This window comes from Girardinichthys multiradiatus, chromosome 1 (genome assembly GCF_021462225.1).
Source record: "Girardinichthys multiradiatus isolate DD_20200921_A chromosome 1, DD_fGirMul_XY1, whole genome shotgun sequence".
NCBI lineage: Eukaryota > Metazoa > Chordata > Actinopteri > Cyprinodontiformes > Goodeidae > Girardinichthys > Girardinichthys multiradiatus.
Window position 1 is genome coordinate 21,611,444 of NC_061794.1, and position 27,971 is coordinate 21,639,414.

Here is a 27,971-nt window from a genome sequence, read left to right on the forward strand (position 1 = left end):
AAGTATTTTTACTAGTACAATTTTTAACAAATTTTTAACTAAAACACATTTTTGGGGACTGCTTTATTTTGGGGAATGTTTTATTTCAAAGCAGCTGAGGCAAAAGTGGCTTTTTGAATTAAAAAGGTTGTCAGGCATTAAGGATACGCCACGGAAGGCCAAGAAAAATGCAGGAGGTAGGAGTCTCATTCCACTTATAGGACGTTGAATAACGTGAAATAGTCATACAATGTCAAAATCCAAAAAAGGACCACAAAATTGGACAATGACAAATGTTCATAATTTGAAAAATATATATTTTTGTATTCATTAAATGTATCATAACTAAGAACTCCCACAATTTTAATTGTATAAATTATCAACCAATAGCATGTATGTCTATGCTTTTATGTGTTTTATTTAGAAAATAAAATGTAATCAGCACATCAGAGATAAAAAAAAGAAAATTGGTGTTGGCCAGGAAAAGCCTGATCGATACATCTGTAATAGTCAACATGTTTTTTTTATGCCTAACAATAGGATGGGATGGGTTATGTTTTTTTTTTTTTTTATAATTGCAAATGGAAACAGCTGTACTCAAAACTGTTCATGCTAAACGGGTTTAACTTCAAAATACAGAAATTAAACATTTACCGTTGAACGAGTGCCGAGCTTTCATTGAATTTGTCTGGTTTACTGTGTTATTGTGGCCTGTTTAATAGATTGAACCAGGTGCCCTTTGGGTAAGCCTAAAATCATTATTGACCAGGAAAAGGTTGATCTATAGAAAAGTTTACAAAAGCAGATTGCATTGCCGGGACTTGCATAATTGTACAAACTTAAAAACGCTCCAGCCTCTGGCATTGTTTGTACATTTAAAAGTTTTAAACATACCACCAAAAGCCCAATAGAAAAAAAAATCTAAATGTTCTTAGATAAACATGTATTACATAGAAAGAATGAAACCAAGTCTCTGATAACCAAACACCTTTCTGGTTACAGGACATTTTTCCTTTACAGTTAAAGGGCAGAAAAGTCAGGCTGGGTGCAGTGTTACATGAAAGATATCAAAGTAATGTAAAATGTTTTGCTATCAAAGGTGTTTCTGGTGGTCATTCTACATTCATGTTTTATACCCACACCCCCATAACACAGATACTTGACCTTGAGGTGCCAAAGAGGATTTTATCTTTAGATCAAGCAAACATACAAGTAAATCAGTCAACATCAAAACGTAAATCTAAACATACTCTATTCCACTAAAGTCCCTGCCTACCACTGGCAAACTGAAATAACATTTCCATTTAAGATTAAACGATGTTAGCCTACAACCTTTACGGTTCCAGTTGCTATCCATAAGCACAAACACTGCATATGTACCTCCTGGGACTTAACATGGGCTGAACTACACAGCCAGCTTTAAAACAATTTGACCAATATCCACACACTTCACTTTCCTCTGCTCTCAATCAAGATTTTTTTTAAATTCGAGATACATTTTCCCAAACAGAATGAGCACTGCTAAAGCTTTCTACAAACTGATTTCTGCAGAATGTTAATACATAAACCAACAACTGTTAGTTATCATTTGATATAATTTAGACAAACTCAAGAGGCAGACTTAAAAGTTTTAATTTTATTATGTTTTGTTTTTAGAACCATGATAATGGTTTGAGACAAAAGGGGTAAATGCAAATAAAAATCCAATCAGGTATCCTTTTCGTTTTTCCTCCATTCAAAATGTTCTCATTGGTAGTAGTGACATTTAATTCAGATGATTTTGAAAAGATCCCTTCAAATCAGTAATCCGAGCCGGACACCGACGACGCGTTTCTTAGAGAGGCCGAGTGCCCTGTTTCTCTCTCATCCAGGCATGGATTCTCTCCTTCAGGTCAGGCACTGCAGGAAAAAGAACAAATGTAGGAGCAAAGAAACACCAACTCAGCAGAAAATACATTTAAAATGATTTGCCTCAAATAGACAAAAACAACTGCTTTCAGTTTTGAAGAGAAGTTCTCATCGTTCATGCATGCTTGATAAAGAGCCACCATAATGATGTTACCTGACTCCAGCATGCTCTCTGTGAGGGGCTGCCGGTTGAAGGGGTCAGTGGGAGAGTTCAGCAGGTGGCGCAAGATGATGGATCTGTCCATAATATTCCCCGAGGGCAGCATCACAGGGTCAGTCATCAGTGTGTCCATCAGAGGGTCTAAGGTAATATAGGTTTAAAATAAAATTAGGGAGAAACTTTAGCAGAAACGTAGTAATGAATATCTATTTGCAACACAAATTTGTATGTTTTAATTATGGAATGTAAGATAAAATTGTACCTTATTTAAATCTATGTAACTACATACCAATTAAATTACTTCAACAGTTCAAATTGCATAACAATGATGCATAACATCAAGAAAAACTAAATAAAAAAAATTTCTTTACACATACATATTTTTCTTAATAGCTGAAAAATGTGCATTTTGTATATGAGAGGAATATTAGTTCACATAGAAAAACAAACCAACCAAATATCCAATAAAAATGTATTGGTAGGTTTAAATAAAATGTCCCCTCTATATTGAAATGTCACAGAGTTGTTAATGTGGGTTTGGTGGGTTACAAAAATAAAACCTGGCGTGTGATATTGTAACCACACAGACAGCTGATACCCCTGCCTCCTGGATGGCACACTCCCATCCACTGTGGTGGGCTGGCTGGCATATCTGGGAATCAAAGGTGGTATGCAGACCACATTCCCTTTGTGGTTACAGGATAGCTTTGCTCTAAGCTGTCTATATGATCTGTATGATGTGCAAATGTTTGAAACTCAATGAAGACCCTCTCTATCAGAGAGTGACCTGGGGGTCACACTGAAGCGGCTGTTGTCCCTGAGGGCAAAGGTTCAGTAATGCACTGAATATGGATTAGGATTCCAGAGTTTTCACTCCCCGTTTACACATTACAAATGCATTGCATACAAACAACTCAAATTTGACCTTTCCCACCCATATTGACTATATGACCTCATTAGTTGGTTTTCAAAAAGGTTTGTCTGAATCCCCATAAGTATCTAAAAAAGTTCTTATCAATCATCTTATTTTGCTAAATAATAAATTCAGAACGCTTTAAACTAATCTAAAATTAAATTCTGATTATTAAGTGTGTCTAACCTTGAAAGTGAATATTGTCTTATAATTAAGGAAATTATTACATGCATAAAATGGTGATGAGAAAACAGTCCCAGTCATGAGACGGTATCATGACTACAATGATAGACTGATGTTGTTTTTGGTCTCCTCAAGTCTAAACAATAAGTGTAGCATAAATATTATCTGGCAAGACACATCTCTCACATCACCCCAGGGCCTTTTATTATTCGCTGATCCCTCCCTTATGACGACTCCTCCGCAGAAACTATGTTTACATAACTGTAAGGTTGTTCTACTTCCCACCCTCCCCAAACACCTGGGATGTGTTCTCATTGTCACTTTTTAACTTCCTTTAACAGTGTTCACCCTTGGCATCTAACTCATTTCCAAATTGAAAGTGGGCATCCACGAAGACATCAAAATGACCTGTCCATTCCAGTCTCATAGTGACCCTTAACCCAAAAACTGCTTTTTATACAGAGATTTCCCCATCAGCTAAGCCAAGCAACAGGAGTGTAGGAACCACCTGCATAAGGCAATAATCCAAGTCGGTTAAAGAGTTAAACAATAGCTTGATTTCAGACCACGTAAGGCATTCCCCTCAGTTATAAGGTAGTGGCTCTGGTGCTGAAAGCAGACAGGTCCAGATCGTTACAAATCTAGGTCATATTTATTTTGTTTTTTAATAGAGATTACAAGCAAAATGATGCCTTAAACATTTTCTAGGTTCATGAGAGACCAACAAACTATTTATAAATATATTGATTTTTAAATCAGCTTTGGTAATATTTTGAACATTTGATTCCTTCTCATAAAACCTCTATTTGATCTGTTGTAGGGGAGTTGGTGTAGGATTTTTTTTCTCTTTTTTATTTTTACTTAATCAGTAAAAAGTAGATATAAGTGAGTTGATGTGTTGTTTAATATTAGAGTTGACTGCAACTAGATCTTAATACACAAAAATGTCCTTGTTACATTTACTTTTATTATCTATGTCTACCTGGAAAGATCAAGAACTCATCCTTCAGATTAATTCTCAGTCTGTTTTTTTGGTTTGTTTTTTTTTTACAGATTGTGCAACGGTTTGGTTTATAACCTTAAGATAATTTAAAAAGCCTAAGCAAATTCTTTTAAAAACTTCATTTGTGCACCTTAGCATAGAGTCAGTTAAAAAGTAGGGTTTATAACTTAAGTTATAGATTCTACATGTTAAATTATCTGTCAAAACAGACTGGATGTCTATAAAGAAAAAGCTTTATTTCTTGTTGCTAGGAAAAGGTTGTAGAGAATGTGCTAACTGGGATGTTACCTTGAGCTGTTGCAGAAGACTGAGAATGTGCTACTTGTGTTTTGTTACTAAAACCCAAAATATTAGCCATGTTGATGGAGAAACAAACCTTTGAACTCATCGGGTGCATCGCTGTAGTCCATCTCTGACTGGGAGTTCTTAGCAACTATTTCTTCCACCTTCTCAGATAGCAGCTTGAATTTCTCAATGGCAATAGAGGACTTAATACCAGCCTTTCGCATCTTGGAAATCACATCCTCAAAAAGTTCACGGCTGTATGATCGCTGCAAAGGGAAAAAACAAAAAACATCCACCAGGGTCCATTAATGAGATCAGGAAAAGTGGAAAAGCTATTGCATAACCACTGCTTTTTTCATCCCCCTTTTCCACTGGCTCAATTTGGCCCTACTTGTCTCCAAACGGCTTGCTTTGTGAGCGTTTCCATTAGTGTTTTTTTCCATACAGTTACCTACTTTTTTTGGTCCCTGCTCCTTAGCAGGCACGACCAGGGCTGAGTCGGGACTACTTGTGACTTAACAGACTGCTGTTCACTGATTGGCCTTTGGAGGAGGAAAAATGAGAATGTTTTCGTTGAGGTAGTGAATTAAAGTTAATCAAACTCATGAGCGACTACAACATTATCAGGGACCACAATGGCCGGAGGGAGTCAAACCAAAATATAATTTTACTATTTACAAGTCATAAGCATGCCTGAAGGCTAAAAGAATAACATCCTTAACCAGCTGATCACACATAAAATCAGGTGTTCAGACACACATTCACCCCAAAACACACAAAATACCACCATGAAACAGCGTGTTTGGTTCAGAAATTAATTGACAGTCCTTAAGCGAACCAGTGTCTGCAGGAGGGAGCAGGCAGAGAGCAGCTGTCCGTAATCAAACTGCCTTCATCGGATCAAATGGTAGGAAGCCTCCCCTGAATCCGGAGCATGAATATCTAATATCCAACCTAAAACTAACTTCACCGCGGTCAAAGGTTTTGCGCTTTAACGTCCTTGTTCTCATTATTGCCATGGCTGAGACAAAAACTTCCTCATAAAGCCCAAAATTGTAACTTCTTCAGGCAAACTTTGAAGCTTCAACATCCAGACCTCTCTGCTTCTCCTGCCACACCACCCTCACATCAGAACCACTGAGCCTTATATTTCATAGGTTCTGGCTGGGCTGTGGTAATTATCCCAGGGGTTTCAGTGGGTCTGTGACACAGACTGGTACCGTACAGAGTAGAGCGAAACTGAGTGGAGCCAAGAAGCGCCGGCTAAAACAAGTCAGTGGAAAAGCAGCAGTGTTCTGTTGGGCTTTAGATTGTAGTCCGGGACAAGAACCAGTTTTTCATCTGAAATGTTCTTTTCTGGAGAATGTAATACTATCAACATTGTGTTTTTGCACACTGAACATTGTGATTATCTGCTTCAGTAGAAGATTATAGCGTGTTATCCAGCTCAGCTGCTTTCACCAATGGCCAGAAAAAACATTTAAACTTAGAAAAGAATTTGTTCCAAGTATCATTACACATGTATAAGTCTGGCAAGGAATCATTTTATGCCTAGTTGAGCGTAATTTAAAATGGTTTTCAAAATAAATATTTCAACACAAAAGACTCAAATCTTTTGTTTTGTCCTCTTAGCCACTGAAAATAAATAAAAATAAATGTCTCAGAGGTTTAATTCTTTAGGTTTTATGAAAGACATAACTTAAACTGATAAATGCAAAATAATGTGGAATTAGACCTTACAGTTACAGGTAAAGGCACATATTTGCTAGATCCACTATCAAGGCATTTGGACAATAAAGCTGTACAAACCTAAAGTTTTCAATAGTAAAAGTTCAAGTTTAGTCTTTGAATCTAAATCTTTGATGAAAGGTAAAGCAGTCGGTGCCAACCTGGTCATCTGCAATTGCTTTAGCAAAGCGGGCACAGTCTAGTTGAAGGTAGATATCAGTCAGTTGATCTAACAGCTTTTTGGGCTCAAAGCCATATTTCTCTGGGTTCTCCACCTTCAGGTCCCGACACTTGGGCCCACAGAGCTGCTGAAGGTTAAAGTTCAGCATAGCAGCTAAACGAGGTCCGAGCTCCTGCGTGAAGAAAGGGAACAGCTCAGAAAAATTGTCTGGTCTTAAATGACCAAATCAGGCTTGGAATGTTGGCTTTACATGAACAATTAGTTCCTTATTATGGAAATAATTTCAGTTAATACACAGGGTGCATCCTGTAGACGGTGCAGTAAAAGTAACACTCACAGGCCTGAGGAAAGGCTTCTGAACCTGCTTGGTTAAGATGTGGAACATTTCAACCGTTTCTGTAGCCAGTGCCAGATAGGAGCGAGACACTCGCTCATCCTGAGTCAGCTGGGACTGGCGGCTCTGCTGCTGCTCCTGAAAGTTTGAAGGAGAACTGATCAAATAAACTACGCCTTACCATTCCATTCACATTTTCTGCCATGTTTTGGAGTTCATAATAACCATGTTAGAAAATGCCCATTGTTACTGCAACACACCATGCAATTCTTGATAAAATAAAATAATAATGACAAAAAACAACAAAGAAGGGCAACAGACTCTGGGCAGCTGCTCCCACTGCTCCTTATTCTTCATCTCTTCCTGAACTTCATGGATACGTTTCAGGGACTCAAGGCTCTCATCTAACAAGAAGGTGGTGTCATTAATTAGCATGTTGATGTAGCGCACAAACTGCTTGCCAGAGCTAGAGGACAAGAGACACAAAATACAAGATCAAATCAGGTGGGAAACCCCCAAAAATGTCACAAAATTAAGCATCAAATTAGTTCTTTTTCTTTAAATTATTAATTAGTTAATTTTTGTCAACTTTTAACTCACTTGAACTCCTCCATGAAGGTGCCATGGTGGGCAATGTTCTGCCAGAGACTCTTGAAGATGGTACTGATATGGTACCGTATAGTGAACTTATCATAGAACTCGCTGGTAGCACCAGTGTGCTCAACATCTAAAGAAAAAAATACAGTAATTTAGTGAAAAATTAAAGAAAAACAACTTTCCCTCTTCATTTGACACCTGTTTTTAAAGGATAGTCGGCATTATAGACGATTCCACTGAATAAATATTGTAACTCTGATTTTAACATTTATGTTCACAAACCAGGAAGTAATTATGTTTTATAGGAAAGTTCAAACAGGAGAGATAAACTTGAACTTTGTAACACTAGAACTCCGGGCTATGTTTAATAGTGAAAGTAAGAGCATTTCCACACACGCAATGCGACGAGAACTCAAGGGATTGGGACTGAACAGCTGTGTAGCCTCAAGAAAACCACTAATCAGTGAGGCTAACTGGAAAAAAAGGCTTCAATTTGCTAGGGAGCATAAAGATTGTACTCTGGAGCAATGGAAGTAGGTCATATGGTCTGATAAGTCCAGATTTACCCTGTTCCAGAGTGATGGGTGCATCAGGGTAAGAAGAGAGGCAGGTGAAGTGATGCACCCATCATGCCTTGTGCCTACCGTACAAGCCTGTGGGTGCAGTGCTATGATCTGGGGTTGCTGCAGTTGGTCAGGTCTGGGTTCAGCAACAGTATGTGTTCAAAGAATGAGGTCAGCTGACTACCTGAATATACTGAATGACCAGGTTATTCCATCAATGGATTTTTTTCTTCACTGATGGCACGGGCGTATTCAAAGATGACAATGCCAGGATTCATCGGTCTCGAATTGTGAAAGAGTGGTTCAGGGAGCATGAGACATCATTCTCTCACATGGATTGACCACCACAGAGTCCAGACCTTAACCCCATTGAGAATATGTGAATTCAAGAAGGCTTTGCACAGCGGTCAGACTCTACCATCATCAATGCAAGATCTTGGTGAAAAATGAATGCAGCACTGGGCGGAAATAAATCTTGTGACATTGGAGAAGCTTTTTGAAACAATGCCACAGCGAATGCGTGCCGTAATCAAAGCTAAAGGTGGTCCAACGAAATATTAGTGTGTAACTTTTTTTTTTTGGTGACAACATTTTTTTTTGGCCAGGCAGTGTATGATCTAAAAGGGACTTCAGTGTTAAAGGCAAGAGACTGCTGGTTAAGTAGTGCTAGATGCACCAATTGTTAAAATTAGGTGCTAAAGGCAGTTTTAAATGTCAGCCAGGTGATCATATTATCTTGGTTGTAAAAATCATACTAAAACCTTGATGGCTCTTTCACATAGTGGTGTAATGTCACCTATTTTGCAAATATAAAATTATAATGGCTATTCACCACAGGAAGGATGGTTGAAATATGTTGAAAGCTGTTCTTATGTCTACTAATATTATAGCTATTAAACAGAAATCACCTGATGCCGGTAGATACAGGTCAGTCTATCTTCATATTAATCTAACTTCCTATGCTACCATCACTGCAGGCAGATACAGATATTGCATGGCTGATATTCATCACCCCAGTAATTATAGCACTCCTAGATGGTACAGCACACAAACGGGACATTCATCAGTCAAAAGTGGACAATTTCAATGTAGAGTGGATAAAACTCACCAGTGTAAAACTTCATGAGAGCAGGGACCAGGTGTTTGATAGACAACGGGTGGTTCTCCATCATTTCAGAGAATCTCTGCGTTCGAGGCTGGACAGCAGGGTTGGTGACAAACAGCACCTCCACCAACTTGGCTATAAGGTAGGGGTTTCTGATGTAGTGCTGACTGCAAATGAACACCACCAAGAAGGTGACGACATCCTGCACACACGGTTCATATAAAACCTGGGGCGAGTACCTGCAAGAAATAAAGAAGTATTAAAAAGGAGAACGCTCTAAAGTATTATGTACTATACAAATTATACATTATACATTAAATCAGTGATCTTTGTTGAGACATGATGACATATAAACAAGCAGAGAACTTACTGCACAACAAAAAGCAGAAACTCTGCCACATCTTCAACGTAAAACTCTGGCAGAGCAGCAAAGCTTCTGGGAATCTCGGGGTTCAAAGGAAGGGTAATGCTGGAAAAAAGAGAAATATTTAGTAAAGTTTTAAAAAACTTGGTTCCTTTTGCCTCAGTATCATGACAAACAGCAGCATAGTCGGTCAGTGGCATGCCGACTTACTTTGGATATGCGGGGTCCACCATGCGAAGTATGAGCTTAATGACTGTGCTGTAAAACTGCAGACATCTGCGCAGCAGGTTCTCGTCCAGAAGGCCCACGTCAGCGCATGCTTTGGCTCGCACCAGTTTCTGACAGGACAGTCACACACAATAAGCATCACGCCTCAAGAAATATGTTGCCTTGCATAACCATTCATGTTTCAGCTTTTCAGCACAGGGAACAAGTACTTTAATATCCAAATGCACCCAATTGTGATGTTAGAAAATACCAGCGCATGTAGCTTTAAGGGGGTCCCCAGAAGTGGATCAATAAGTAGAAAACAGACAATAAGAGCATTCACCAGAACTGACCTTGAGCTGGGTTTTACATCGTTTCAGCATTTCTCTGTGCCGACTAGCCAGGGGAGAATCTTTCCATTGGCCCTCACTGTTTTTTAGCTCCTCTACAGTCCTAAAATGTGAAATAAAGTTATCAATTACTCACAAAATGAATAAGCTATAACTGTTTGTCGTGCACGTCTACCTGTTGAGTTCACGGATGGCGCGCAATCTGCGGATGTAGCGCCGACAGCACGGCAGGATGGACAAATGGTGGGTGTGAAGTGTCAAGAAGAAACACTCGGTAGGGAACTTGGGCTCCGAGAACTTTGAGGGATCCTCATCTGATGATGTTCATACATGAGACAAGATGAAATATTGAACATTACACATTATTCTGTGCGCAAGATATGTGTTTAAAATCCCTAACATGCAGGATTCCAACAAATTTTCTGAATTAATTAGGCCCGAGCAGCTAAGCGCTGCGAAGGCCTATTGTAATCGCTATGTTTGTTATTATTCATCCGTCAAATGAATTGCCTTTTTCAAGTCTTTAACATATTCAACGTCAGCAAAATTTGCACACGCATCAGTCCTGGTGTAAAATTACGTATTTTGGGGGTTTTGCCAAAGTCGCAATAAAAATGGCTGAACACTAGAAGCACTAAAACAACTAGCCTAAAGGAATGCTCTGTCCGAAGCTCACACATATGTATTTGCATATGTTACACATATGTAACTTCTCAGGACAAAAAAACCTCTTGACCCATTGTGCAAACCCTACAGGAAGTCACCCATTTTGGATCAAACTGCCATTTTGTCTCGTTTACACACGTCGAATCTGAGTGAACTTCTCCAATAGCTTTTAACTTGAAGACTTCAAAATCCCACAATATACTCTCAAGGCATTGGGGATCAAAGGTTATCAAAAGCTTTTTGCTACATGAAAGCATGTGGACGTGGCCAAGCCTGAAAATCAAATGCTGACATCATCGAAGCCCCACCCCCTGAGAACAGGAAGTTTCACTTAGTGTGGTCCATATTTCATCCCCTTCACCCAATCAACACAAAACAGTCACCAGTGGCAGATAACTTGATGCTCTAAGTTGGTCCTTAGTACTCAGCGGTTTGGCTGGAGGGTGTGGCCGAGGCAGCGTTGCGAAGTCTGAAGTCACACCGTGCTCTTACGTTTGGTTCTAAATTACACAAGAATGGTCTGATTTACTCCAGACTGTATATGGTTGATCTTTGTCAACCCCCAAACAGCTCTATTGGATTAGATTGAAATTTAGATCAATAGTGCCCCCTAAGACACTTAAATGCTCCATCTCCCTCATACATCTTCGGATACACACCAGATTTGGCATGCATCATTGTGGATCAATGCTGAACATGTTGGTGCAGTCAATTAATGACATAACTTAGCCCCGCCCACCAACAAACCTCAGACAAATTTGGAATGCTTCTCGCCAGAGCACAACTCAGCATGACCGAGGATCATATGAAAGGTTGTTCACGGTGCCGCTTAGTGGCGACGAGCAGAATGAGCGGCAGGTTCATCGACGGTGTGGAGGCGGCGGTGCCAGGCTCCAGCGTTCACTTCACAGGCTGAGCAGCGCCCGATGTTGCTTGCAGCTTTAATTCATCTAGACCAATTTAGATCAGCCCTATTTCATAATGTATTACTTTTATACTTGTCAAAACCAGAATTAACCATCTTACATTAAATACAGAACCTTCAAACCTTTATTTTATTTATTAAAACTGGTCATTTTTAGTTTAAAACCCTGATCTAAGAAGGCTGATGGGCCCCGACAGCAGGAAACTGGACCTTCTATGAATTTTAAAACAGGATGCATTTATTTGCAATCAATGAGTGGCTGTAGGTGTACGAACCAGGGGGGGACGTGTCCCCCTCAATACTGGACACAGGCGCATTTATCCCCTCCCAGATTATACCGCGGAGGAGAAAAATACTTGATTTTGAAAACTTAACCTTACATGCTTTTATTTTGAAAACGCAACGCAGCTCTCTTTGTGAAACGGGGCAGACGCGGGAGACTGCACTATCTGATCAGAGACCTCTGAATGACGTAGAATGTTGTCATGAATATGGCTGGTTTATAATGTTTTGTTGTTAGTTTACATTAATATTTAGAAACCATATATTTATCTTTACCGTACAATATCTTTACCATAGCTTCATTTTAATCTTTGCATTCGCGCCTGGAAAGCAGTGTTGGTGACAAACAGCACCTCCACCAACTTGGCTATAAGGTAGGGGTTCCTGATGTAGTACTGACTGCAAATGAACACCACCAAGAAGGTGACGACATCCTGCACACATGACTCATTTAAAAATCTTTATGTATAAGAAAAGCCTCAACAGATGCTGCTTTTTCCATCTTTCAAACCCTCTCCAACCCTGATACTGTATATTACCATATGTAATGTCGTAAGACCATGCAAGGACATCAAGGGTTTGAGGCATTTTTGACCAATAAAATATGTTAAACCATTTACGGATCTGTAAGGTTTCCAATATGTGTACGCCCCCGGTATAAATATTAAGTGTGATTTTTCACAAAAAAAGTTTTATTTATTTTATTTGCTTTGTGGGTTTCACAATCCGCTATCCAATTATTTTCCTTAATCTTTACTTACGCAGTTCATTCATCCAGCTTTTGAGCTCCTCCATGGTGGCTTTCAGACGAGTCTCTTCCAGGCTGACGACAAGGCGACACCGTGGATGGAAGATGTAGTAGGGGTCCACCGTCTCTAGTTTTATCTTCATGCTCAGCTGCTGCAGCACCCATAGGAAGTTCAGCATTAAGCCGTCTGTTGACACCAGCTTGTCATCAGTCTGAGAGAAAGAAGAAAAAAAAGTTGTTTTTTCCCTTTTCACACATATCAGCAACCTAAGGATCATGAATATGTGAAGGCTTATGTTGCATGAATAAATGACTTGTCTTCATACCTGCATCTGCGCTTTCTTCACATTGTAGTTGACTAGAGCTGCCATGTAATTAAGAGCTAACTCGCGCGTTTCTCCATTCAGCAGAATATTATGGAGAACCTTAAAAAGGTCACCCTGATAAAGAAAAGACATAATTATAATAAGAGCTCATGTTCAGTATAAATAAAAACAATAAATTAAACAAAAACATGTCAAGACTCACCCTTGCCAACTCCAGATAGTGCTGCAATGACTGGCTGACAACTCTGGTGTTCTCTATGGTGATGGCTGGGCCAGAGAAATACTTGTCCCCTACTTTGGTCTAAATGAGAAAATAGGCTATTTTTATTAGTCACACTTGTTTTAAGAAATAACTATTTTAAATATATAGTGATTTTGCCTAGGGCAGCATGATATTAGGAAAATACACTATTTGGGATAAATGTTGAGATAAAAATATAACATGATTAAAAAAAAAAAAAACAATTAAAAAGATGCTTTCTGCTTTCCTCATAGCAAACACAGTTGTAGTTTCTTAATGAATTGACCACCTTACCACCTCTTTACCCTCCAAAACATCTTATTCTGCATTAAACAACAAATATATTACCATATATCACCAAATACATTACAAGCATCAGTGCCTCAGAGAATGGTGCCTAAATAATTAGAAAGCATTTCTTGCAGTCCAAGCAGTTGTTCACAACACAGAGAATGGGCACAGTGATACAACGCTAATGACACTTACGATATATTGTGGTGAAGGTTTATAAGTTCAAGGTACAACTTACATCATCCTCTGCAAATACTGAAAGGCTAAAGAACGCTCCAAGGTAGGACAATCTCTGAATTTCTCTGCCACAACCAGGGCTCAGAGGTTTGAGACACCACAGAGGAAGTGATGTCACCTAAACAGAAGAGGAGTGACAGATAAACACATTACACTAAAGAAAAACTTGGGGTTTATTTTCTAACCCAAAACGCAAAATTAAATACCCTATAAAAAGTTATAATTTTCTTATAGAGTATTTAATTGTGCATTCTGTGTTTTTTAATTACAAAAAAAAAATAAAAACCAAGAATCTTAATGACTTCAGTCAGATTAAAAACAGTGTCAAAAGTACCAGAAAGAGTTTAAAATAAATTGTACACATTTCATGGCAATGCCAAAACATTTGAGTTCTTAAATTAAATGCAAAAGGAAAAAAAAAAACAATGAACCGCTCTGGAAATCCATCCATAAACTCACCAGGTTGCACACAGGGTGCGTCTTTCCAAACTTCATTTCACACAGCTCAGCTAATGCCTGTAAAAAAAAAATAAAAAAATTTATATATATATTTCAACAGTTTGTCAGCTGCTCTACCAGAGAAAACAAAGCGTTGGATTTGTTCTATGCAAATATCAAGGACTCGTACATCTCTACAGCAAGACCTCCTCTAGGCAAATCAGATCACAATCTTGTTTTTCTCTGCTCGAAATATAAGCCCCTTGTTCAGAGGCAACCTGTAATAAGGAAGACTGTGAGAAAATGGTCACAGGAAGCTGAAAAAGCTCTGCAAGGTTCCTTTGAGGCTACAGACTGGGATGCACTGTGCCAGCCACTTGGAGAGGACATCATGACTGAGTGTGTAACCGACTATATAAACTTCTGTGTGGATAACATCATCCCCACCAGAACCGTGAGATGCTTCCCCAATAACAAACCATGGATCACCAGTGACCTGAAGGACCTGCTTAACAAGAAAAAAAGAGCCTTCAGAGAGGAAGACAGGGAATTATTGAGGAGTTTACAGAAGCAACTTAAAGTCAAGATAAGAGACAGCAAGGAGGTGTACAAGAGGAAGCTGGAGAGCAAGCTCCAGTAAAACAATATCAGAGATGTGTGGACAGGGATGAAGAAGATCACAGGCTTCAAGCAGATGGATGATCAGACCGATGGAGGTCTGGACAGAGCCAATGAACTGAACACATTATTCAAAAGGTTTAGTTCAGAAACAAGCTTCACATCCTCCTCTCCTGCTCACAGCCAAACAGACATTCCACCCTCCTTTGACCCACAGGACCCACAGCTGTCCAGTAACACCTCAAATGTTTTATCTTCCACCTCAGCCCTAGACCCTTCTGCTTCTACATGTTTGCCTTCAACCATATCAGAAGATGCTGATGCTTCCTTTGCTTCCCCCTTCCACCTGTGTGTCTCAAGAAGTCAGGTGAAGATGCAACTGGAGAGACTGAATCAGAATAAGGCTGCAGGTCCAGATCATGTCAGCCCTAGAGTCCTGAAGGCCTGTGCAGAGCAGCTCTGTGGGATTCTGCAGCACCTCTTCAACCTTAGCCTGGCCCAGAAGAAGGTTCCGGTGTTGTGGAAGACCTCCAGTCTTGTTCCGGTACCAAAGAAAACTCACCCATCAGTCCTCAATGACTATAGACCTGTTGCCCTGACATCTCACATCATGAAGGTCCTAGAGAGACTCCTGTTGGCCCACCTGAGTAAGCAAACAGTAAACCATCAGGACCCCCTTCAGTTTGCTTATCGCTGTGGAGTTGGAGTTGAAGATGCCATCATACACCTGCTTCAACAAATCAACCGTCATGTGGACGAAGCCAGCAGCACTGTGAGGATCATGTTCTTTGATTTCTCCAGTGCATTTAATGCAATCAAACCTGATTTTCTTTGTTAGAAACTCCAGAAGACTCAGGTGGAGGCCTCAACAATCTCCTGGATCAAAGACTACCTGACAAACAGACCACAGTTTGTGAGACTGAAGGGTTGTGAGTCTAACCAGGTAGTCAGCAGCACAGGAGCACCACAGGGGACTGTACTCTCACCATTCCTCTTCACTCTGTACACCTCAGACTTCCAATACAAGACAGACTCCTGTGATCTGCAGAAATACTCGGATGTTTCTGCAGTCGTGGGGTGGATCAGAGATGGACAAGAAGCTGAGTACAGGAAGGTGGTGGACCGCTTTGTGGCATGGTGTGGAAACAATCATCTCATTTTGAACGTGACTAAAACAAAGGAGATGATTGTAGATTTTAAGAGAAACAGGAATAAGTCAAAAACTATTTCTATCATGGGAGAAGAAGTGGAGGTGGTGGAGGAGTATAAATACCTCGGTGTTCACCTGGACAACAGACTAGTGGAGATGCAACTGTGAAGCCATCTACAAGAAGGGACAGAGCAGACTGTACTTCTTGAGGAAGCTTAGGTCCTTTGGTGTTTGCAGCAAGATGCTGCATATCTTCTATAAGTCTGTTGTGGAAAGTGTGATCTCTTCTACCATCATCTGCTGGGGAAGCAGCATCAGAGACAGGGACTTAAAAAAGCTCAACAAGCTGATAAAAAAGGCTGGCTCTGTTCTGGGGACTCCTCTGGAACCTCTGGAGATCATTGTGGAAAGACAGATTCTTCATAAAATGAAGAACATTATGGAGAACCCTGAGCATCCTCTTCATGAGACTGTCCTACAACAACAGAGTGTCTTCAGTCAGAGGCTTCTTCAGATCTGCTGTAAGACGGAGCGCTACAGGAGATCCTTCCTGCCCACAGTCATCAGCATCTACAACGGCTCTTTGAGGAAACCTTCATAATATGAGTTATAACAACATTTAATTTCCCTTTGGGATTAATAAAGTATTTTTGAATTGAATTTGAATTGAATTGAATCAGGCTTTTCTCTGGCTTCTTCCCTCTTTCTAAGTCTTTGAATTAGGATTTTTCTCTCTTCCATTTCTGCGGGGTTCTGTGTTCTTACCGTGAGGGGAAATTTAAAGTTGTCACTGTCAAAGGAACATTCTTTCACTGCCAGTGCGAGCCCGTGGAGAATGGGAATGAAGATCTGGAAGACATGTTTGGAAACGTTGGTGCTCATTATTATTACAACTTTATGGTCTCATTACTCATTGTCCACTGAAATATAAAACAAAATATTGTATACATATGAGAGGACTTTTTTCTCAGTATGTTGAGTTTGTTAACCATCATAACTTCTGCTCAAGTTGTGCAGTAAGGTTGTATATCAGGAAAACATGTAACTGTGTATATTACTGCTAAATATTACAATAGCAAGATCAATCGTGATTAACTCCTCATTTTTCTGTCTCATTATGAGTCAATATATGGTGTCACACTAATTTACAACCTGGCCTATTTGCCTCCATTTAGTCGGACACAGATGTCCAACTGATAAATGGTGATATCTGTTTTCTTACTGGTTAATTAATGACGTAGAGACAATGTAATTCTGGTAGATGCTTTATCTGTAAGACTTTAGTCTGCAATGTGTTTCAGAGATCACTCTAGCTGTGTTTCGACTACGCAAACTAGAATGAATTTGACTTCATGTCCAAGAACCTTCTATTTTATACTGCCAGCTTTTCCACTATGGGGTCCAGAACCAGGTTGTTGAGCTGAAATACATTTCCAGATGCTGAGCAGGTCTCACTTACTACAACAGGAGTGTTGCTGCTTTAAAAATATTTATAAAACTTAGAAGGTGAAATAGGGCCCCTTTAGGTAAAGTTATGCAGCAGCAAACACAGCATTCAAACTCTGGGAGAAGGGTCAATACAGACACCAACAGAAGAGTTGATTTTAGATTTTAATGCTGTCACAATTTAAATACTAATTAAAAGTCACTCCCAACTTTATATTTAACTGTGATGGATTATATATGATCTGTTCTGATCCTGATGTCTTGTTTAGCTGGTTAGTATCTGGGAGACAGTAAAAAGAGAAAAAAAGGAACTCCAGTCACAAAACTAAATCTCGGTGTTTTTCAGAAACACAGCAGAACCTCCAAATACAAGCGCGTCTGAATGCATATATGCCAAATACAAAGGTCACACAACTTCTTCAATTACGGATTTTCCTCCAAATACAAAAGCATAGGATGTCAACAACACGTGCGATCCAGGCTTTGTTGTGCAAGTATGCAGTACGCTCGAGGTGTAGTTAGTACATGTGCGCTCGTATTGCTGTGTCGTTTTCCTTGCTCCTTCTGGGTGTGGTGTGCAAAGCAGCGGTGCTCGCTTCCAGAGTCAACCAACAAAAAATGTGGAATGCTTCTGTGAGCATACAAGCACCATACAAACAAAGTTGTCGCACGCAACATAATTTACAATGTAATCAGACTTTTTCTTACATTTTGAACCTAGTGTTAATTAAGTCATTCTTTCATTTTTTGCAAACCTGGAGATGGTGACACAATTTCTGCCAGCGCTTCTGAGCAGTTAGTACGGAAAGCCAGCGACACCAAAATTTGCCGTTGTGTTGGGTTTTGGGCCTAGTGCAAAATGCTACTGCATGGAAAGCACAGGTGCACCATGATGTCTTCCCTTCAGTGATAATGAAAGTTGTTTGTTTTATACGTTATGAAATATGTATCATGATAATTCCACCATTCAATGCTTCTAGCAATGGTATAATATATGACTGACTTTGAGTGCTGTGCATGTGTTGGTGGAGTGTGGGTGGCTTGGAATTAATTATTTAAATTTCCCTTATTTTCAGGGAGAAATGCAGCTTCAAAGCAAAATTTCAAGATGCAAACTGCGTATTGGAACGAATGAAGGTATACAGAAGTTCCACTGTGAAATAATAACTAATGATTCTGCCTAAGTGTCTGAGTTATAATGGTCTTCAAATATGGAAGGACGTGCTCCCCACCTGTCTGAACACTTCCTCTTCCTGATGGGTGATGCGCACCAGCTCCTGAATGAAGCCATACGGAAGGTTCCGACACAGCATGTAAGGTACCAGCAGAGACTGTTGGAGTGGGCTCCTACATGCAGTTAGAAGACAAAATAATTAAAAGAAAATTAACAATGTCTGCGAGCAAGGTGAAAGAGTAGTTGCTATGGAGACAAAATAAACATAAAATGACGGGAAATAAAGTGGATGGGTTTTCTCACCGAGGCTGGGTCAGGGACCCCTGCAGGACAAGGGCAACATGAGAGATACACTGAGAGCGAATGTTACTGAGAAGCTGGCTGACATTTGGTTGGCTGCACATCTGGGTAAAAGAAAACAAGGAAAGTAGAAGATAAAATCTTTTCTGGTTTTAAACGGGGCTGAGAACAGATTTCACAGACTCAGATTAAGCAAATTGACAATGATTTGAGCTCAAAAATTAGTTTCATTAATTATCTTGAGATAGAGAAAATAAAAGGAATCTTCTCTTGCAGGCAATCACCTACCTTGGGAGCTTTCCTTTCCTCCATGCCAACGCTGTCAAAACGCTCAATGAGGTAGTTCAGCATCTCTGTCTCTTTGCATGCTTCAATGGTAAAACGGTCGCTGGCTGAATCGCATGGCATCCCCCCTCCACAGGCACCCAGACTACAAGCAGACACATAAAACAGAGAAGACGATTGGATTGCAGAAGAAAACCCAGATGTGTTAGTATGTTAGTGTGTGTGTGTGTGTGTGGGGGGGGGGGGGGGTTCCATCACATCACACATAATCATGTTTGAGCAGTTAAGCTGGAGGACCCTGCAAGAAAACAAGCATATCAAACAGCATTGCATGTATCAGCAGAGATATCTTGATGGGGGAAAATAATTTATTTAGAAATGTTCAAGTAATTAAGAGAGTGTTTGCAGCAAATCCTTGAAGGCAAAACCCACCTTTATGCATTTACCCAAACAATGTAGTGAAGAGCTCAAACTGCTGTTAGTGGTCAACTGCAACACAGTACAAGTGCCTTCAAAGTCCAAACCTAGTAGGTATTAAACTAAATTTGGTTGTTAGCATGCAATGCAGAAATATAACTACTGCTCTCAAATACAATGTTTAAAAACACCATAAAACTCTGCTTTGTTAGGGTCCCGAAATAACTATTGGGATCCATTAGTCATAGACACCAAAAATTTATGCAGCACAATAGACTTCAGGATATTTTCCTGAAATGTATGCACAGACTAATTTCTCAGACATTCTCAAAAATGTAACAAAACAGGTTTTCCACTTAATCCCCCAGAGATGCTATTTTATACTTACCTGCTGCATGCATAAAAACAGTTAATGAACTTTACACCCAATCATCTAACAGCTGGACGACCATCAGTTTCTTCTTTTGTGACTGGTTTATTTCTACAACACTAGTGGTAAGCCTGTTGGAGGCACATCAATGTGCAAGCGTGCACAAACGCAACAACACACACCAAGCATTGGTGTACCTGGACCCAAACTGAACCTGTGCAAAATCCTCTTCCTCCCCCTCTGACTCTTCATCACTGCTGTCTTGAGACATGTCAGAAAGGGCAAAAAACAGGAACGACAGGGGGCTACCAGGACAAGAAAAAGGAAGAGGTGAGAGAAAGAGACAAAAAAAACTAATCTAGAAAGGTAAAAAGTAACGGGAAAGAAAGAAAGATACAGAAGAAAGTAGCACCAAGAAAACTGCAGCTTTACACACTCTCCCTGTGGATCAATATCTATGATAATTTTAAATATTTAAGCTCGTTTATGTGCAGCTTTAACACAATAAGAGAAGTTTTCAGGTCACACCCGAAGCAAGGACATGATCCACTAGTCACCGTGACATAAGCCAGACCTTACTTAGGATTTTTAGACACTTAAAGAAACTTTTTGGGATCCTACCTTAAGTGTGAGCTTAGGGATCAATGCATTTAAAAATGATCAGTATCAGGGTCCCTCACTACACTAAACCCCGAGCATAATTTTATGTCCACCACAAGGGAGCCACTCGAGCAGCTTTTTTCTTAAAAATCATTACATCCAACATCATTAAAGCCCTGGTATTAAAAATAGGATTTCATAAAAGTTAATGTATGTGTAAAGGCTAAATATAATAACAATATAATGTATTTGCTGCTGGACACAGTACCTTTATTGACTATTTCTGTGTCTTTTGCCATTTGTGAACAGTAAAACCCTAAGATGTTCACTATAGACTAGCAGAGTGAATCTTTTCTAAAACAATTAGAGATTGGTCTGGTTGGAAAGTAACAAAGGAGACTGTGAAGAAAAGACCTAATATTAATTAGGTCACAAATAGGTTTAGTTTTTTTTTTTATTATTGACTAGCTCACTCCAAACACACATACATTTGACAGATGAGATACCTAGATGATGGGATCCTGGCAGCAAAGGCAGCCTGTCGAGCACTCAGTCTGGGAGAAGAAGGCACCATGGGAAGGGTTGAGGAGGGGGGGTGGTTGCCAGAACTAGGCGAGCTCAAAATAAGAGACTGGGGACTTAAAGGTGTTGCTGGAAGTGGGGTGTTTGGAGGAACAGAAAGCCCAGTGGGACTAGGGGAAAGACTGGGGAAACTATATCCTCTGTGAACCGGGCTCAGTGGGGAAGAAGCTGCCCAGGGAGTGGTGACAGAGTAGGGCCGATATCGCTGAGAGATAGGCATGGGTGTAGATGAAGGGTTGAGGCACTGCCTAGTACTGGCAGCAGCAGGCGGGCTGGGAGGAACTACAAACTGTGGCATGGAGGTTGTAGAAGGTACAGTGGGTGTAGTGGGGGTAGAGAGAGACGGGCAAGTCCTCTCTGCTGCATTCAAAGCCAATGGATGAGGACTACTGCATCCATATAAACTGTGGATAGCATTGATAACAATATCATGATTGGTAAAAACGCTCTGTTGACAATGAAGCCAGGACAAAAAACAGACAAGAAAACCCACAAAGAAAATTGATGGCAAAAATGATAAAGGAAAGTTAAGATTAAAACCATCACACAGCCTAATTGTGTTTCGGAAATGTACACATTTCACACGCAAAACCCCCCCCGAGTCTGAGTAATTACCTGGACAGTGAGCTGGCTCCAAATGACCCAGCACTGGGGCCCATTGGGCTGCCACCTTGGCTAGAAGGCTGCACCAGCGTCAGGCGGTGATCGGGGGATTTCGCTGTAGCAATGGGCTGAGAGGTGGCGGTCAAGCTGGCGAAAGGGTTGTGGATATTTGACTGGGAGGACATCATTAAGACCTCCATCAGAATCTGGCTGATGAGGTCTTTGAAGTCGGAACACACTGCGAGATTCACAGAATTGTAACAAGTCGTTTTTTTATAGGCAGTTTTATGCTAACTGTAAAGTTTATACTAAATATTCCAAATTAACCATATTTGATTAACTGCAAAGTAACTACAGTTGTAATGGTGACACACAGCAAAAAGATGCAGCAAAGGAAAATACCGTCTTTAGGGTTTTGGTGAAAATCTGCAGCTAGTGAAGGGAGAAAGATGACGTCTCTGTCCTGCTCCTTCCACGATACGCGGAGGATCTTACAAATCAGGAGCAGAGCCTGATCTTCAGACACATCGGAGTTTGCAGAGGTTTCCTTAAACACACAGAAAGTGCTTTTCTTATAACTGCTACGGTTGATCGGGTCACAGATATGCTTCAAGTAATCGGCGTGAAAGAAAGTGAAACAAAGACGAGCCATTTCAGAAAGGAAACAATTGTGTTTACTTGAAGGCCTAAATATTGTCATGTGAAACCCACTTTTAGATCAAGGCGGCCGTTTACCTTTTCAGTTGAGTTTCTCTTCTCCCTGCGATCACTGTCCTCCACCTCCATGTTCTCAATCCCTGAGTCCACATCCACCTGGGACATGCTGAACAAAAGAAAAGGCCAAGTGTTTTAAAACTCAGCAGACCTGTGTGTGTTATACAGACATTTGGGGGTAATTAGTTTATTCTAATGGTCTCATTTCTTTTCCAACGAACAACTATGGATCTCTGTTAAAAAGTTAACCACTGTCTTTGTTCTGAGAGATAAGAAATAAAACATTTTTACAGCCACATTTCACACCATTAACGAACAGTGTCTTACGGGAATACTGTAATGCCAGGCAATAAAAAGAAGGAGCTTACCTCTTTTCACAGGAGGCAGGGTCAATGTCCATGCTCTGCGATCGAGACAAACTCTGAGACTGTGTCTCGAGGCTGTTGGAGGGGGAGCTGGAGAGGGAGCTTACACCTTCGCTGCTCTGACTACCATACGCCACCCCTGCAGGAACACAATACAGTAAAGCCCAAAATCAATCATACATCTGGCATATTTAAATTTTAAAATCCTCATTCAATCCATAAGTTTAGACCAAAAACGATCCAAAAGGAGCATCAGTTTTTCAATAGCCTGACTGATATTTTGAAAATTTTTTGGTCATCACGTTTTAATTTTAATGTCACAGCACATATGAAGAAAACAGTGACAGACAGCATCTTTATGCCTTGAACAGTCAGGGAAGAAAAGACTTAAAGTGCAAGTGTAGGAACTGACAATCAAGGTAACTGCTAGAGTTAACCAACCCTGAAACCACAACTGACAGCCAAACTTGGTACTTTGCTGTTAAGATTTGCTGTGTGTGTAATGCTGTGACAGGCCAGGATTACACTAAAGAAATGTGATGGTTGCTGGGAGGCTGGATTTACATTGACAGTATTTATGAAAACATTTAGGCCCCATTCCACAGTAGCTTACCTAAAAGCCAAGTAGAAAAGTAAAAAGAAACATCTATATTAAGATGCATTATTGGCCCCTTTAAATAGGTTTAGATAGCAGAAAGCACACCAATGTCATCCCTCTTAATTATAAAGGCTGAAATCATTAAGATTTCTTACAGAGTTTTACTCAAGTTTTTTTTATCCTGTGTGACTTACAGAAAACATCCCTAGACTAATTAAAGATGAATACAGGCTCATCAAATAGGTTGATACGGGTAACTGTTTAATGATAAAAAAAAATTTGATTTTTAATGTTTAACCTAAAGCATTACTGGCAGGTCAAGTAATCTGAATATAATATATGGATGCATCCATAACCAGTAGACTTTGATTACTTACCAGAGGTGCCCATAGGGGATGTGGCAGGTGTACCACTGTGAACATTGAGACCTAATGATTGAGAGGCAGCTGGTACAGGTTGGGGGGAGACACCTGAGGGGCCAGGGAGGGGTCCAGGTGGAGTCTCTCTCTGTGGGGATGTGAGGGGGGTACTGAGGGGGGTGCTGGGTTGTGATGTCTGTCCTCCTGCCAGCCGTGCCAGGCGTCTTCTGCGTATCTTAAAAAAAAAAAAAAAAAAAAAAGCAAATTTATATATTCAGTCAAAGTCAAGCAGATATAAACAAATATCCAGACAGCTCAAGTATTTTCAAGCAGTCATTGATTATCATTTTTATTGACTTTAATACCTTTGATATTCAGTCAGTCAGTCAGACTGACCTTTGATAGTATAGGAAATAAAAGACAAACTAAATGGAGGTATTAAATTCGATAACCATCCAGATAATTGATTGTGACTTTTCTTTTACCACATATATTTTAAGGCCTCTTAGAGTTAAAACAATTAAATGGTCAAATAATATTCATAAACAATAAAGGTCAGTCTTTCTATGCAGCTTTTGTTATGTTTCTAAAAAAAAAAAAAGGGAGAGACTGCAGAATGTTAGAGCTAATAGCCAGTAGCATTGTGGGTATCGGTTCACGGATGGATTAGTGGCAACTAGGGCAGCACGAGACATCATAACTTTACTGTGTGCAACATCAATTTTCCAAAGAACTGCTTGGGCTGCAATAAATGTTAATAATATCAGTACCCAGCATTCAGGCTTTCTACTGATATGCATTTGGTGATGCTTGTTGTTTAATGCAGCAGATATATTTATTAGAAGGGCATTGTTGTGGTAAAGACATTAACAAACTAAGTTGTTTCATTCCCAAAACATCAGATATGAGGGAGTTTGGTTTTACTTAGTCAAATCAAACACTAATTGAATATTTGAAACTTAATTTGTTGATGCATTTCCTGAAGCTGATATGATACTTAGCACAACAAAGGTTATATATGCTTGTTTAGATTATACAGTATTGATGCTGATATATGATATTCTATGACATGTCTGTATGACGTTGAAGAGACAAAGAGTTTCGTTTTATCAGGCGTTTGTAAAGGGTGTAATAAGATAGACAAAATGCCCAAGGTTCTGGAACCATTGAGAAATGTGTTTGCCATTTGGCCTTTAAGTAATGGTAGTAATTAAGTTTTAGTCTCCTTTTGGCAGGGAGTACTGTAAGGGATTGGTTAAGCAAAGTGGAGTTTCACTCGTGTAGATTCACAGTCATCCAGAAGTGTTTAGGTAGAAGACAACTGGACTTTTCTTGTTTCTTAATCAAAAATCAAAATCAAAAATCAAATCTCCAAAAGGCTTCATCAGTTCTGAACATGGGCTGGAAGTAACAGACTGAGAAGAACAAGAGAGGAGGTCCAGCTGCTTTCTACTTAAGCATTTAGCAAAGTGCTTAAACTTGACAAAATATGTAAGGAAAAATAAGTCTTTTGTTGCATTAAAATGAATTTCCAATAAAAACTGTTTTAATAAACTTCACTCCTTATAAAACTCCTATTTAATTGGTCTCTAAAGAACATTTTTTCAGTTTGTTATGCTGAACTATTTGCACTGAATGTGCACCAGTTCCTAAGGAGGATTTACAACTGACAATGTGTAGTTTGTATTTTCCTTAGCACTGATCTGATGTTAACCCTAATAGAAGTTATAAAATCCTTCCCAAAAGAACGGAATATTTCAACAATTTCTTCAATGGGCAATTCTCTTTTATCCATACTTGTTTGAACTTTAGAAATTATTAAATCAAAGTTTTACAAGACTACATAGGAAACCTGGAGTTTTTACCTGATGTCCATTATGTAAACTTAAGCTGGTTGAGATAGACTGGAATGAAACAATCATATCTCAATTTTTATTCTGATGCTATTTCACTATATTTTACCGTATTTACAATGAATAAAATCCTGTAAGACCCTCACGCCTTAAACGTTTAAAAATGCAAACCACAACACAAAACATTAAGTGACAAACATTTTAAACACAGTCAAAACTTAGGACTAAGAGGGTGACAGCTAGTAAATTTAGTGAATAATAAACTAAGGTCAGAAAAAGCAGCGTGTTTGTCGTATTTAAGGAAGGTCTTAAGGGAACAGCACCGTTAACTATTATGGTGGTCCACTGTTTTTATGTTTCTGCTGAGTCGTTTCGCAGACATTGTTAGCAAGCCAACGTTAGCAACATTAAGAGATTTATACCGTAACAAGACTTATAATAATGTAAACGTAAACACAAAAAAGTATAAATGTTGCAGGTAAAAACGACTAACTGTATAAATCAGTTTCTCGTTGTGTTCATCTAAAAACAACGTTTAGCACAGATTGTGAGCTAACGTTAACGAGTTAGCACTGTGCTCCAGCTGCTAAATGACACGGCACAGGCAATTACAAGACCCTCGTCTGACTTCTTCTACGTAATATTTAAAATATGAATTTATTTTATTAAGACATTTAGGAGTCGCGCTGACCAACTCAGACGTTATTGTCCTGTTGCTAAGAGAACTGTAGAATTGTGTCAAAGAGTGATTTCTTGCTTTGACGTTAAGCTAACATCTCTGCTACCTTTTGTAGCAACCAGGCTCGTTCTAAGACACCCTAGAAGCTTTGGGGAGGAAATGGTAGCATTGAAAACTGCAACACCAGTTTAATGAAGCTTCGCTCCACAACTATTAAGTGATTTCGTCTATTGTCACCTTACCTCGTCTGCGCTCAACTCCTCCATCCTGGCAGCTAAATCAGTTAGCTATTTCACTTTCAGTTGCTTCGGAGTGCCAGCCAGAGCCAGCTAGCTAGCCTTGATTAGGACTGAATATGCATAGTTTAACTCGTTCAACGAATAGGTGTCAGTCTTGATTGTCCCCAAGATAAAAACTAGGAGACCGATATATGGTAGATGGTGAGATGCGGATCTTCCACAGCGTCTCTCGTTTGGTAGTTTTTCTACCGAGAACCAAACAAAAAGAAAACTAGCTAGCTATTATATACGTCAAAATACAACAGCGGCCATTTTGGCTCTTCTCCACGTCACGTGACCCAGAGAGCTCAGGAGGAATGTTGCGTCACTGCGTAGAAAAAAATTCTTTGTGCGGAGGCGAACTGAACATACAGGGGTTGGACAATGAAACTGAAACACCTGGTTTTAGACCACAATAATTTATTAGTATGGTGTAGGGCCTACTCCATATAGGGCCTCCTTTTGCGGCCAATTTAGTATTGGGAATGACATATACAAGTCCTGCACAGTGGTCAGAGGGATTTTAAGCCATTCTTCTTGCAGGATAGTGGCCAGGTCACTACGTGATACTGGTGGAGGAAAACGTTTCCTGACTCGCTCCTCCAAAACACCCCAAAGTGGCTCAATAATATTTAGATCTGGTGACGGTGCAGGCCATGGGAGATGTTCAACTTCACTTTCATGTTCATCAAACCAATCTTTCACCAGTCTTGCTGTGTGTATTGGTGCATTGTCATCCTGATACATGGCATCGCCTTCAGGATACAATGTTTGAACCATTGGATGCACATGGTCCTCAAGAATGGTTCGGTAGTCCTTGGCAGTGACGCGCCCATCTAGCACAAGTATTGGGCCAAGGGAATGCCATGATATGGCAGCCCAAACCATCACTGATCCACCCCCATGCTTCACTCTGGGCATGCAACAGTCTGGGTGGTACGCTTCTTTGGGGCTTCTCCACACCGTAACTCTCCCGGATGTGGGGAAAATAGAAAAGGTGGACTCATCAGAGATCAATACATATTTCACATTGTCCACAGCCCAAGATTTGTGCTCCTTGCACCATTGAAACCGACGTTTGGCATTGGCATGAGTGACCAAAGGTTTGGCTATAGCAACCCGGTCGTGTATATTGACCATGTGGAGCTCCCGACGGACAGTTCTGGTGGAAACAGGAGAGTTGAGGTGCACATTTAATTCTGCCGTGATTTGGGCAGCTGTGGTTTTATGTTTTTTGGATACAATCCGGGTTAGCACCCGAACATCCCTTTCAGACAGCTTCCTCTTGCGTCCAGAGTTAATCCTGTTGGATGTGGTTCGTCCTTCTTGGTGGTATGCTGACATTACCCTGGATACTGTGGCTCTTGATTGATCACAAAGACTTGCTGTCTTGCCGTAACTCTCCCAGATGTGGGGAAAACAGTAAAGGTGGAACAATACATGTTTCACATTGTCCACAGCCCAAGATTTGCGCTCCTTGCACCATTGAAACCAACGTTTGGCATTGGGATGAGTGACCAAAGGTTTGGCTAGAGCAGCCCGGCCGTGTACAGGTCCTTCTCAAAA

General features: G+C 40.0%; 1 protein-coding gene across 2 annotated transcripts; it reads right to left on the reverse strand.

Moving 5' to 3' along the window:
* Positions 1-1,600: 1,600 nt before the first annotated feature.
* ube4b (ubiquitination factor E4B, UFD2 homolog (S. cerevisiae)) lies at positions 1,601-26,712 on the reverse strand. 2 transcript variants are annotated; one of them, XM_047370935.1, is made up of 29 exons: positions 26,370-26,712; positions 23,614-23,830; positions 22,642-22,777; positions 22,295-22,382; positions 21,962-22,106; positions 21,572-21,797; positions 20,881-21,360; positions 19,972-20,079; positions 18,991-19,132; positions 18,706-18,806; positions 18,461-18,575; positions 16,548-16,631; positions 14,036-14,092; positions 13,578-13,694; positions 13,010-13,108; positions 12,808-12,921; positions 12,495-12,693; positions 10,036-10,174; positions 9,864-9,963; positions 9,514-9,641; positions 9,310-9,408; positions 8,943-9,178; positions 7,275-7,401; positions 6,996-7,140; positions 6,678-6,812; positions 6,321-6,512; positions 4,523-4,697; positions 2,042-2,188; positions 1,601-1,878 (listed from the first exon to the last, which is right to left on the reverse strand). In XM_047370935.1, the coding sequence occupies exons 1-29, from the start codon at positions 26,391-26,393 to the stop codon at positions 1,814-1,816; spliced, it is 4,140 nt and encodes a 1,379-aa protein (XP_047226891.1). In that variant the 5' UTR covers positions 26,394-26,712; the 3' UTR covers positions 1,601-1,813. The 2 variants fall into 2 exon arrangements, with proteins under 2 accessions (XP_047226891.1, XP_047226900.1); XM_047370944.1 differs by lacking the exons at positions 19,972-20,079; positions 20,881-21,360 and having other exon boundaries at positions 26,370-26,711.
* Between the last annotated feature and the right edge of the window lie 1,259 nt (positions 26,713-27,971).

Excerpts from the sequence above, each read along its gene's own strand:
- ube4b (XM_047370935.1), bottom strand. The coding sequence starts at position 26,393 with ATGGAGGAGTTGAGCGCAGACGAG. Across the intron at positions 13,109-13,577 it reads CAGTATTTGCAGAGGATGAT|ACCAAAGTAGGGGACAAGTA; the intron begins GTAAGTTGTACC and ends TTTCTCATTTAG. Across the intron at positions 12,694-12,807 it reads TGAAGAAAGCGCAGATGCAG|ACTGATGACAAGCTGGTGTC; the intron begins GTATGAAGACAA and ends TCTTTCTCTCAG.